Consider the following 12,799-nt stretch of genomic DNA (forward strand, 5'->3'; position numbering starts at 1 on the left):
GCATTCCCACCAACAGTGTAAGAGGGTTCCCCTCTCTCCCCATTCTCACCAACATCTGTTGTTTCCTGAGTTGTTCATTTTAGCCATTCTGACTGGTGTGAGGTGGTATCTCATTGAGGTTTTGATTTGGATTTCCCTGATGCTGAGTGATGTTGAGCATTTTTTCATGTGTCTGTTGGCCATTTGTATGTCTTCTTCGGAGAAATGTCTGCTCATGTCTTCTGCCCATTTTTTGACTGGATTTTTTTTGTTTTTGGGGTGTTGTGTTTGGTAAGTTCTTTATAGATTTTGGATACTAGCCCTTTATCTGATATGTCATTTGCAAATATCTTCTCCCATTCTATAGATTGCCTTTTAGGTTTTTTTTTATTGTTTCCTTCACTGTGCAGGAGTTCATTTTATTGTAATGCCAATAGTTCATTTTTGCTTGTTTCCCTTGCCTTTGAACATGTGTCTAGCGAGAAGTTGCTGCAGCCAAGGTCAAGGCAGTTGTTGCCTATGTTCTCCTCAAGGATTTTGATGGATTCCTATCTCACATTTAGGTTCTTCACCCATTTTGAGTTTATTTTTGTGTATGGGGTAAGAAAGTGGTCTAGTTTCATTTTTCTGCATGTGGCTGTCTAATTTTCCCAACACCATTTGTTGAAGAGACTGTCTTTTTTCCATTGGCTATTCTTTTCTGCTTTGTCGAAGATTAGTTGACCATAGAGTTGAGGGTCCATTTCTGGGTTCTCTATTCTGTTCCATTGATCTATGTGTCTGTTTTTGTGCCAGTACCATACTATCTTGATGATTACAGCTTTGTAATAGAGCTTGAAGTCTGGAATTGTGATGCTACCAGCTTTGGTTTTCTTTTTCAACATTCCTTCAGCTATTTGGGATCTTCTCTGGTTCCATAAAAAGTTTAGGATTACTTGTTCCAGTTATGTGAAAAAAGTTGATGGTATTTTGATAGGGATTACATTGAATGTGTAGATTGTTCTAGGTAGTGTAGACATTTTAACAATATTTGTTATTCCAATCCATGAGCATGGAACATTTTTCCATTCCTTTGCGTCTTCCTCAGTTTCTTTCATGAGTATGCTGTAGTTTTCTGAGTACAGATCCTTTGCCTCTTTGGTTAGATTTATTCCTAGGTATCTTATGGTTTTGGATGCAATTGTAAATGGGATCGACTCCTTAATTTCTCTTTTTGCTACTTCATTGTTAGGGTATAGAAATGCAACAGACCTCTGTGCATTTATTTTATATCCTACAACTTTGATGAATTCCTGTATCAGTTCTAACAATTTCTGGGTGGAGTCTTTCAGGTTTTATACATAGAGTATCATGTTGTCTGCTAAGAGTGAAAGTTTGACTTCTTCTTTGGTGATTTGGATGCCTTTTATTTCTTTCTGTTGTCTGATTGCTGGTGCTAGGACTTCTAGTGCTATGTTGAATAACAGTGGACATCCCTGCCATGTTCCTGACCTTAGGGGAAAAGCTCTCCATTGAGGATGATATTTCCTGTGGGTCTTTCATATATGGCTTTTATGATATTGAGGTATGTTCCCTCTATCCCTACATTATGGAGGGTTTTTATCAAGACAGGATGCTGTATTTTGTCAGATGCTTCTGCATCTATTGAGAGGATCATACGGTTCTTATCCTTTCTTTTAGTAGTGTGGTGTATTAAGTTGATTGATTTGGAATGTTGAACCAGCACTGCAGCCCAGGAATAAATACCAATAGGTTGTGGTGAATAATCCTTTAAATGTACTGTTAGATCTTATTAGCTAGTATCTTGTTGAGGACTTTTGTATCCATGTTCATCAAAGATATTGGTCTGTAATTCTTTTTAGTGGGGTCTTTGTCTGGTTTTAGGATCAAGGTAATGTTGGCTTCATAGAATGAGTTTGGAAGTTTTCCTTCCATTTTTATTTTTTTGGAACAGTTTCATTAATTTGTGTTTTGATCTTTATTATTTCCCTTCGCTGGATTTAGGCTTTATTTGCTGTTCTCTTTCCAGCTCTTTTAGGTATAAGTTGAGGTTGTGTATTTGAGACTTACTTCTTGAAGAAAGCCTTTATTGCTATATACTTCCCTCTTAGGGACCACCTTTGCTGCATCCCAAAGATTTTGAACTGTCATGTTTTCATTTTCCTTTGCTTCCATGTATTTTTTAAATTCTTTAATTTCCTGGTTGACCCATTCATTCTTTAGTAGGATGCTCTTTAACCTCCATGTATTTGTCCCCCTGCTACTCCATCTTCCTCTGACCATTTTTAAATCAGATTATGTGGTGGGTTTTCTTTTTGTTGTGTACGTTCTTTATATATTTTGGATATTACCCCTTATTGGATATATTATTTACAAATACCTTCTGTCATGCAGTAGCTTGCCTTTTTGTGTTGTTGGTTTCCTTTGCTGTGCAAAAGCCTTTAATTTCCATGTAGTCTCACTAGTTTAATTTTGCTTTTGTTTCCCTTGCTTGAGGAGATCATCCCTAGAAAAATAATGCTATGGTCAATGTCAAAAATTAATGATTATGTTTTCTTCCAGGAGTTTTATGGTTTTAGGTCTCACATTTAAGTCTTTAATCCATCTTGAGTTAATTTTTGTGTATGCTGTAGGAAAGTGGTCTGGTTTCATTCTTTTGTATGTAGCTCTCCAGTTTTCCCAGCACCATTTGTTGAAGAGATTGGTTTTTTCCCCATTGTACACTCTGGCCTCCTTAAACATAGATTATTGACCCATATAAGCATGAAATTACTTCTGGGCCCCCTACTGTGTTCTGTTGATCTATTTGTCTATTTTTATGCCAGTATTACACTGTTTTGATTTACTACAACTTTGTATAGCTTAAAATCTGGGATTTTGATGACTCCAAGTTCTTTCTCAAGATTTCTTTGGCTATACAGAGTCTTCTGTTGGTCCATAAAAATTTTAGGATTATTTGTTCTAACACTGGAAAAAATATTGGTATTTTGGTAGGGAGTATAATTTGTAGATTGCTTTGGGTAGTATGGACATTTTAAGGAGTACAGCTCTTTTGCCTCCTTGGTTAAGTTTATTCCTAGGTATTATAATATTTTTGGTTCAACTGTAAATGGGATTTTCTTAATTTCTCTTTCTGCTACTTCATTATTGGTATATAGACATGCAAAAGATTTCTGTATATTAATTTTGTATCCCGTGAGTTTACTGAATTTATTTATCAATTCTGGTAGCTTTTTATAGAGTTTTCTATATAAAGTAACATGTAATTTGCAAGTAGTCAAAGTTTTCTTCCTTAACAATCTAGATAGGTTTTCTTCTTTTTTTTTTTTTTTTTTAAAGATTTTATTTATTTATTTGACAGAGAGAGACACAGTGAGAGAGGGAACACAAGCAGGGGGAGAGGGAGAGGGAGAAGCAGGCTTTCCGCCTAGCAGGAAGCCCGATGTGGGGCTCGATCCCAGGATCCTGGGATCACGACCTGAGCCGAAGGCAGAGGCTTAACGACTGAGCCACCCAGATGCCCCTGGATAGGTTTTCTTCTAATCTGAAGCTATGGCTAGGACTTCCAGTACTATATTGTATAGAAGTGGTGAAAGTGGACATTCTTGCCTTGTTCCTGATCTTAGAGGAAAAGTGTTCAGTTTTTCACCATTGTGTATGATGTTAGTTGTAGGTTTTTCATATGTGACCTTTATTACATTGAGGTATGTTCTCTCTAAACCTACGTGGTTGAGAGTTTTTATGAATGGATGTTGTATTTGTCAAATGACTTTTCTGTGTCTCTTGAGATGATCGTAATGGTTTTTATCCTTTCTCTTCGTTATGTCATATATCACATTAACTGATTTGCATTTCTGGAATAAATACCTCTTGATGGTGGTATGATTTTTTTTTTGTAACTGTACTGTTGGATTTGGTTTGCTAATATTTTGTTGAGCACTTTTGCATTTATGTTTATCAAAGATAATAGCCTATATTTGTTTTGAGATGTCTTAATCTAGTTTTGGTATCAAGGTATTGTTGGCCTCATAGAATGAATTTGGATGCTTTCCTTACTCCTTTATTTTCTGGGATAGTTTGAGAATAGGTGTTAACTCTTCTTTAAACGTTTGGTACATTGCAGCTGAGAAGCCATTTGGTCCTGGACTTTTGTTTTTTGGGAGTTTTTTGATTACTGATTCAATTTCATTCAATGGTAATCAGTCTGTTCAAATTTTTATCCCTCATTGTTTTGGAAAGTTAGATATTTCTAACAATTTACCCATTTCTTCTGGGTTATCCAATTTGTTGGCATATAATTTTTCATAATAATCTCTTATCCTTTGTATTTCTTTGGTGTTAGTTATTACTTCTCCTTTGTTTCTGAATTTGAGTCTTTTTTTTTTTTGAGGAGTCTGTCTCAGGTGTTAATGATTTTATTGATCTTTGCAAAAAACCTTGCTTTCTTTTGGCATCCATTTGTATGACAGAACAGTCTATCTTAAGTTAATGGTCATTTAAGTTTAAAACCATTCTTTACTCCTCTCCTCCCCACATTTTAGGTATATATTGTCATAGCTTACATCCTTTTGTGAGTTCCTTGACTGATTATTTAGAGAAATACTCATTTTTACTGCTGTTGTGTTTCCTACCTTCATGCTGTCACTTTGGTCTTTCCTTTCCACTCACAGTCCCCTTTATTATTTCTTGCAGGGCTGGTTTACTGGTCATGAGCTCCTTTAGTTTTTGTTTATCTGGAAAACTATTTCCTATTCTGAATGATAACCTTGCTGGATAGAATATTCTTGGCTGCAGATTTTTTTGCTTTCAGCGCTTTGAATATATCCTGTCAGTCCTTTCTGGCTTGAAATTTCTGCTAAAAAATCCACTAAGAGCCTTATGGGGTTTCCCTTGTATATAATGGTCTTCTTTTTTCTTGCTGCCTTTAAAATTTTTTATCACTTGATTTTGTTATTTTAATGATAATATGTCTTGGTGTAGGTCTGCTTTTGTTGATTTTGCTGGGGGTTCTCTGTACCTCCTGCATCTGGATATGTGTTTTCTTCCCCATTTTAGCAATTTTCAGCTATTAGCTCTTAAAAGAAAATTTTCTCTCTTTTCTTCTGGGACTCCTTATAATGCAGATGTTACTACATTCGATGGAGTCACTGAGTTCCCTAAGTCTATTCTCATTTTGCCTTTCTTTTTTCTCTTTTGGTCAGCTTAATTACTTTACATTACTGTCTTCTAGGTCATTAATTCATTTCTCTGCTTCTTTGATTGCTATGTATTGCATCAGGCATGTTTCTAATCTCATTTATTGTACTCTTCATCTCTGATTTTTTTTTTTTTTTATCTTTGTGCTAAGGGTCTCACTGATACCTTCCATTCTTTCCTCCAGTCCAGTGAATATCCTTATGATCATTGCTTAAGTACTCCCTCAGGCATATTACTTATATGTTTCATTTAGATCTCTGTGGCCTTGTCCTGTTCTTTCATTTGGGACAAATTTCTCTATCTTTTGTCTAAGTCTCTGTGCCTGTTTGTGTTAGGAAAGTCAGCTATGTCTCCTGTTCTTTAGGGTAATAGCCTTAAGAAGATGTCCTATAGTGTCCTGCTGTGTAGGGACCCCTGTTCCCTGGTGCTTCTGGCATTGTCTGCAATGTCTGCTGCATGTGCTGTGCTATTTTGTCTTGGCTGGCTTTTCCTTTAAGCCTTCCCTCTGCAGAGGCTGTGTCGGCCTGTTGTGGGCAGTGTTTGGTCCCTGGCCTGAATTTGGCACATTGTAACTAGGTGTGCTCTGGTCTGCTTATGAAATAAGACCTATCACCACTGCCACCAGAACCAAGGCCCTGCAAAACTCCCAGGTGGGAAATGTGGTGTTGGAAGAGATTTGGACTAATGCTTGGGGGGCACAACTGGGACTGAGGCAAGTATGACTGGGAAGGGCAGTTCCACTACAGCATGGGAGGCTGGGACTTGGTGTAACCAAATTTGGTAGCAAGTGATGGCACTGGGCTGGTTCCCCCAAGTGGTCTGTGCTTATGCTAAGTAGTGGGAAAGGGAAATGGCACCTGCCAGTTCCTTTTTTCCTAGAGGAGTCTCTCCATGAATGCTTGCCTGGAACACACTCTGATAGAAGCAAAAAACCTCCCCACTGTGCCCCAGGCACTCTTCAGATCACTGTTTCCACGCTCTATGTCTGTGGGCTGTGTGCCCTGTTTTCTCTCCAAGAGCAGTGCAGTGCCCTTTGGGGTCTATCCGAGGCAAGCCCCCTGACCTTTAGAACTCAAGGCATTAAGCCCTGCTGGTTGCAATAACTCAGGAAATTCAGCCCCTCTTAGAGGCTCTCCAAGCTAATTGCTGTGGGGATTTGTTTTCCCCTGCACTCCCATGTGCTAGTCTGTCTCTCCCTTGTCCATGACAGTGACTTCCTCCCCACTGTAGCAGCCATGATCCATTTCTCTCCCAAGCCACATCTCCTTACTTGCTACCTTCTTTGATATGGCCCCTTGTCTCCCTTTAGTTGTGGTTTGTTCTGCCAGTCTTCAGGTCAGTTTCTGGGGTATTTGGGATGATTTGATAGTTAATTATATTTGTAGGTCGAGGTGAGCCTATGGTCCTCTTACTTTGCTGCCATCCGTTTACTTTGGATTCCCTTTTCTTTATTTTTATTACAGGTTTTCAATTTGTTGTTGTTCGTAAACAACTTAGGTGTATAGCTGTCTATTTTAAGTTGATGGCTGCTTAAGTTTAAACCCATTCTCAAAGCATTTTTTACTCATTCCTCACATTTTATGTATATGATGTCATTCTTGACATCCTCTTATTTTGTGAAACACTTGACTGATTTTCTAGATAAAATTTATTTCCTGCGTATGTGCTTTAACCTCCATACTAGTTAAGAGATTAATCTACTTTTGTTTGCATTTATCTGTGAAGTTTTTCCTTTTATTATTTTCTTACTCCTGATTATGGCTTTTCTTCCCAAAAAATTCCCTTTAACACTTCTTGTAAGGCTGGTTTATTGATGATGAATTCCTTTAACTTTTGTTGGTCTAGGGAACCATCTCGCCATCTATTCTAATAGAGAATTTTGGTGAGTAGTGTGTTCTTGGTTGGTTTTTTTCTTTTCAGTACTTTGAACGTATCATGGCACTTCCTTCTGGTCTGTAGAGTTTGTGCTGAAAACTTACTGCTAGCTTTATGGGGTTTTGCTTGTATGTGACTTTTCTCTTTTAGCTTTAAAATTCTCGTTATCAGTACTTTCTGCTATTTTAATTACTATATGCCTTGGTATCTCCTTGGGTTAGGTTGGTTGGGGTTCTCCATGCCTCTTGGATCTGGAGGTCTGCTGCCTTCCCCAGATTAGGGAATTTTCAGCTATTATTTCTTCAAATTTTAGTGCCTGCATCTCTCTCTATTCTCCTTCTGAGATCCCTATAATGCAAATGTTATTATGCTTGATGATGTTGCTGAGATTCCTTAATCTGTTCTCATTATTGTTTTTCTCTTTAGCTTGGTTGATTTCCATTACTCTCTTCTATGTCACTGATCCATTATGCTTCCTCCAGTCTATTACTAATTCCCTTTAGTGTATTTTTAATTTCAGTTGAGTTCTTCATCGGTTTTTCTATTTTCTATCCCTTTGTGAACATCTCACTGAGATCCTCCACACTTTTCTCAAGGCCATTGAGTAGCTTTATGACCATTACTTTAAATTCTCTCAGGTGTATTGCTTGTCTCCATTTCATTTAGTTCATTTGCTGTGGTTTTGTACTGGTCTTTCATTTGGCTCATTCCTCTCATTTGTCTAACTCTGTTTCTAAGTATTAGGGAAGTCAGCTATGTCTCCTACTCTTGATGTGGCCCTAGGAAGAAGAGTTCCTGGGGTGCCCTGTTGCACAATACCCCCTGTTCACCAGGACCAGGTGCTTCAGCGCTGTCTCCTATGTGGGTTGTTTGTGCCCTACTGTTGTGAGTGACCTACATTTGCTTTCAGTTGCAGTCAGTTGCAATAGGCTACTTTGCCTGTTGTGGGTACACTAGTTTGGTCCCTGTGCTGTTAAAGGGCCAGTGCAGGGGCCACAGTGGTCCTATAGTTAGATGCTGTCAGCAGTCAGACCAGATGCCTACCCTCAGCCCTTCTGCCAGGGCTATAGTTTCATGGACATGCAAAGCATTTTCACTTCCTTGTCCCCTGAGAGGCTTTTGTTGGTAGGCCAGGGCCTGCAGTCAGGCCCAATGCCTGCTCCCAGCCTGTCTGCTGGGACTGTGGATGCACAGGTGTGTGTGGTTATCTTCCCCTCTCCTTGAGACAGGATTCACTCTGGAGTGCTGCCAGTTCCTGCTGGGGCTGGTTGTAGGGTGTGCTGAGACAGAAGCTACATTGGAGACACCTGCCGAAGGGGGTGAGTTGGAAGGGGCAGATATGCAGAACATGGGGGTGGAGCATGAAGTCTCAGCAAGATAGATGGAGACTATACTTGTTCTAACAAGTGTCTGGCTATCTAGCCTGGGGGTGGAGGGAAATGGTACCTGTCAAATATTTTGTTCTTGGAGAAGTCTTCTGTCCCTGCCCCTCCAGGACACATTGAGATTAGTAAATAACTCTTCATGTATACCCCAAGCACTTTTCAAATTGCTGCTTCTATGCTGTATCTCAGGCAGGTTATGGGCCTTTAAGGGCAGGGAATCAATTTCGTATGGCCCTCAGCTCTCCTGAAGCTGGGTATGTGAATTTTAAGTACTCAGTGTTAAGCCCTGATGATTGTAAAACTAACAAATTTAAGCACCTGTGGTTTTCAAAGACAAAGGTTAAGGGGACTTGTCTGACCAGTGCAGGTCCCCTGTGCCTGGAATGTCTTGTGTGGAATCTCTACCGTTACTGGTTAGTCTGAGGGCTTAATTCTCAACCATGTCTCCACCCCTCCTACCCTTTTAGATGTGGCCTCTTATCTACCATGAATGGTGGAAAGTCTATTCTACTGGTCATTTTCTGAGTTAGCTTGCTCGTGTGGCTGTTATCCCAGTGTGTCCCGTGGAAAGGGTGAGTTCAGGATCTTCCTACTCCACCATCTTCCCTGAAGTCCTTCTCTATTCTTTCAGAAATTAGTTTCCCTACAGTGGCTACACTAATTTACATTCCCACTAACAGTGCACGAAGGTTCCTTTTTTGCCACATCCTCACCAACACTTGTTTCTTTTTGATTCTAACCATTCTGACCCGTGTACGGTGAGATCTCATTGTGGTTTTGATTTGCATTTTCCTGATTATTAGTGATGTTGACCATCTTTTATGTGTCTTTTGGCTAGCCATCTGTATGTCTGCTTTGGAAAAGTCTCTTCAGGTCCTCTGCCCGCCCCCCCTTTTTAAAAATTATTTGGGGTTTTTTTTTTTTTTTTGGTGTTGAAATGTGTAAGGTCTTTACATATATTTTGGATATTAACCCCTTACTGTATGTATCATTTGCAAATACCTTCTTCTATGCAGTAGCTTGCCTTTTTGTTCTGTTGGTTTCCTTTGCTGTGCAAAAGCATTTCATTTTCATGTAGTCCCACTAATTTTAACTTGTTTTCCTTGCCTGAGGAGATATCCCTAGAAAAATGTTGCTAGAGCCAATGTCAAAAAATTAATACCTGTTTTCTTCCAGTTGTACGGTTTTAGTTCTCACACTTAGGTGTTTAATTTGTCTTGTGTTTGTGTATGGTGTAAGAAAATGAGGCCTTCAGTACTATGCTGAATAGAAGTGGTGAATGTGGACATCCTTGTCTTGTTCCTAATCTTAGAGGAAAAATTCAGCCTTTCAATATTGAGTAGGAGATTAGCTTTGTGTTTTTCATATACGGTCATTATTATGTTGAGGTATGTTGCCTCTAAACCTATATTGTTGAGATTTTATTACAAATGGATGTTGCATTTGCCAAATGATTTTTCTACATCTGCTGAGATCATGTGGTTTTTACCCTTTCTCTCAATGTGATGTAGCATGTGACTGATTTGCAAATATTGAACCACAATTGCATCCCTGGAGTAAATCACTTGACTGTGGTGAATGATTTTAATGTATTGTTGGATACCGTTTACTAATATGTTGTTGAGGATTAATCTGAAACCAAAAACCATATACAAATACTACCAAAAAACCTCCCCAAAACTACAGGCCAGTATCTCTGATGAACCTTAATACAGAAATCCTCAACAGAATACTAGTGAGCCTCACATAAGATTTTAAACCTTTTAGCAAAAAAAAAAAAGTCGAAAAAAGCTGAATATAAATTTTATTTAACACACTATATACCAAAAATAATTTCACCAATATACAAAATTGAGATATTTTACATTCTTTGTACATCTTCAAAATCTTGGGTTTTATACTGATACCACATTTTCCAATACCACAAATACCAATTTGTATTAGCCATATTTTAAGGGCTCAATACCCACACTAAATTGTAGGAAAAGAAATTCCTCTGTATCTTTCCATTGTCTGGTCTTGCTAATTTACTTGAGGACAAACGTGTGAATATCTGCTACTCCCCAAATTCTATATTCTGTCATTACAGATTCGGATCAGGATATACTACTAGCAGAATTTAAATAGTAAAATTAAACCATGTGAGACCAGTGTTACATCGGATACTAGAAAAATGGAAACAGAATAGGTGCCATGTGAAGTTCATTTCAACCATTCATCCACTTAGAGATATTAACACAGCTAACAGTGAGTAGACAGTCTTGTTGTTAGTACTTACCAGAATTACTAATTTTCTGTATTTCCTTACTTATATGTGTGCATCTGTATCTATCTCCTATGACACTCCATAATGGAAGGAACTACATCTTTCCTTAGATGTGTTACACATAGCCATGGTCAGGTGGTCAGGTACTGTTAAATCAATGTGGCCATGCTTTATCAGCCTGAAGCAGCTTATTTCATTACTCAGTGTTTCCTAGTAGTTAAAAAAAACAGTCCACATTTTCTCAATGAAATTTTCTCTTAAACAGTTTTTAGTACCTTAACCTAATCATTAAAAAGTAGTTGAGAAAATCCCCCACTACGACTAATGGCATTTATGTTTTAATCAGTCAGACTCTGCTCCTCCAAACACAGCAAAAGCAGAATGGTTGAGGCACAAGTAAGTACAAGGAAATAGCCTTGTCCATCAGCCTCCTCTCATCAACCTCCATCTGGAAGGAAAGAATAGTAAACAATGTTTCCTACCACAGTCAATAGTGGCTTGGTTCTTAAGAGCTCTGGAGACTTAACAGGAACTCCTTTGGCAAACCATTCTAAGTTGAACCACAGAATCACTGTAGTAGCTATGACCCCCCCCCCCAAAAAAAACAAAACAAAAAAAGCAAAAAACCTAAATTATGACTAAAGGTCAAACCTATTTAAAAAAAAAAAAAAAAAAAAAAACACAAGCTCCAACTCTTTTTTTTTTTTTTTTTTAAAGATTCTATTTATTTGAGAGAGAGAGTGAGAGAGAGTGTGTACGAGAGGGGGGAGGGTCAGAGGAAGAAGCAGACTCCCCACTGAGCAGGGAGCCCGATGCGGGACTCGATCCCGGGACTCCAGGATCATGACCTGAGCCGAAGGCAGTCGCTTAACCGACTGAGCCACCCAGGTGCCCCGCTCCAACTCATTCTTGAATGTTATGAACTACACTGTATTACAAAGTCCTTTTGCCAGTCTTCAGAGTATAGGAATAATTTTATCTAATTTAGATGTAAAAACTGGGAAAATGCAAGACTTGAAAGAGTAGCTCTTACCTTTTTATTCTGTAACAATAAAATGGCAGTTTAATAATTACTGTAGGAAATACCAGGATTATCACTGTAATAATTTAAGCACCAAAAACTCCTAATCAAATGTTTCCTGTTTTGTAGACTACGGGAATACACAAGCATTTCATACCATTCCCACATTTATTCATCTCTTGTATCTAAATCTTTAAAAAGCTGAATATTTAAAATGCACTAAAGAAAATTACTTTTCCCTTTTCTTTTTAGGTGAGTGTTCCAGAAGTGGGGTAAATTCAGCTTCCTCACTGTGTTTCCTTTTCTTTTTTTTCTTCTTATGGTCACTCTGGTAACCACTGGAGTCACTGCCTTGGAAAACAGGATCCTGGTCCTGATCTTTCTGGTGCCTTTTCTTCTTTTTTGGCTCAGCCTTCCAGAGGCCATTCACATTATCAATCTGCAGGTCTGTCTCTTTCTTCATTGTGGCATCTGTACAATCTGCTAGCTCTCTGTTATCACTTTCCACTTCATATGATTCTGGGTCTTTCTTCTTTTTCTTTTTCTTCTTCTTGAGAGGTTTTTCAATAATTTCTTCAGTGCCAGTTTCTGTTACTTCTTCAGAAACTGCAGAGCACTTGGTTTGTAAACTAACAGTTGAAAAAATTTACAGAGCAATAAACAAAAAGAATAAAATGAGATCAAGAATATACCAAGTGTTTTTTTTTTTTCCTAAATAACAACAGCAGTACAAGATATAGAAGTATGGCATAAATTTCCAATATTCTATCTTGTTATCCCTTAGCCCATTAAAATGTAGCTTCTAAATTTTGGTTTGGTTTAGAAAAATTAGGTCACAATAAACATCACCACACCCAGGCTTATTAAACAACTGACGAGTGATAAAATATATATTTCCATTATCTGTGAAATTAATGGAGTTTCTAAATCTCAATCCTCATTTCATTTTTTTTCCCATAACCGTGCTTGAAGCAGTATTACCTTCAAAGTTAAGAGTTAACACTAAAATAAAAACAAGGATCAGTGGAGTAGGCCTCTCTCTGGAACTGCAGAGTCCTATACAGAAACATTAGCTAT

The 12,799-nt window shown here is 38.2% G+C and overlaps 1 protein-coding gene across 1 annotated transcript in view; it reads right to left on the reverse strand.

The window, feature by feature from the left end:
* Positions 1–10,222: 10,222 nt before the first annotated feature.
* POLR1F (RNA polymerase I subunit F) overlaps positions 10,223–12,799 on the reverse strand; it is a 29,576-nt gene continuing 26,999 nt past the window's right edge. The window contains exon 4 of the mRNA XM_036113168.2: positions 10,223–12,351. Coding sequence (XP_035969061.2) covers positions 11,952–12,351 — 400 coding nt within the window. The 3' untranslated portion in view covers positions 10,223–11,951. The remainder of the gene's footprint in view (positions 12,352–12,799) is intronic.

The sequence above is a fragment of the Halichoerus grypus genome, chromosome 12 (assembly GCF_964656455.1).
Source record: "Halichoerus grypus chromosome 12, mHalGry1.hap1.1, whole genome shotgun sequence".
Classification (NCBI taxonomy): Eukaryota; Metazoa; Chordata; class Mammalia; order Carnivora; family Phocidae; genus Halichoerus; species Halichoerus grypus.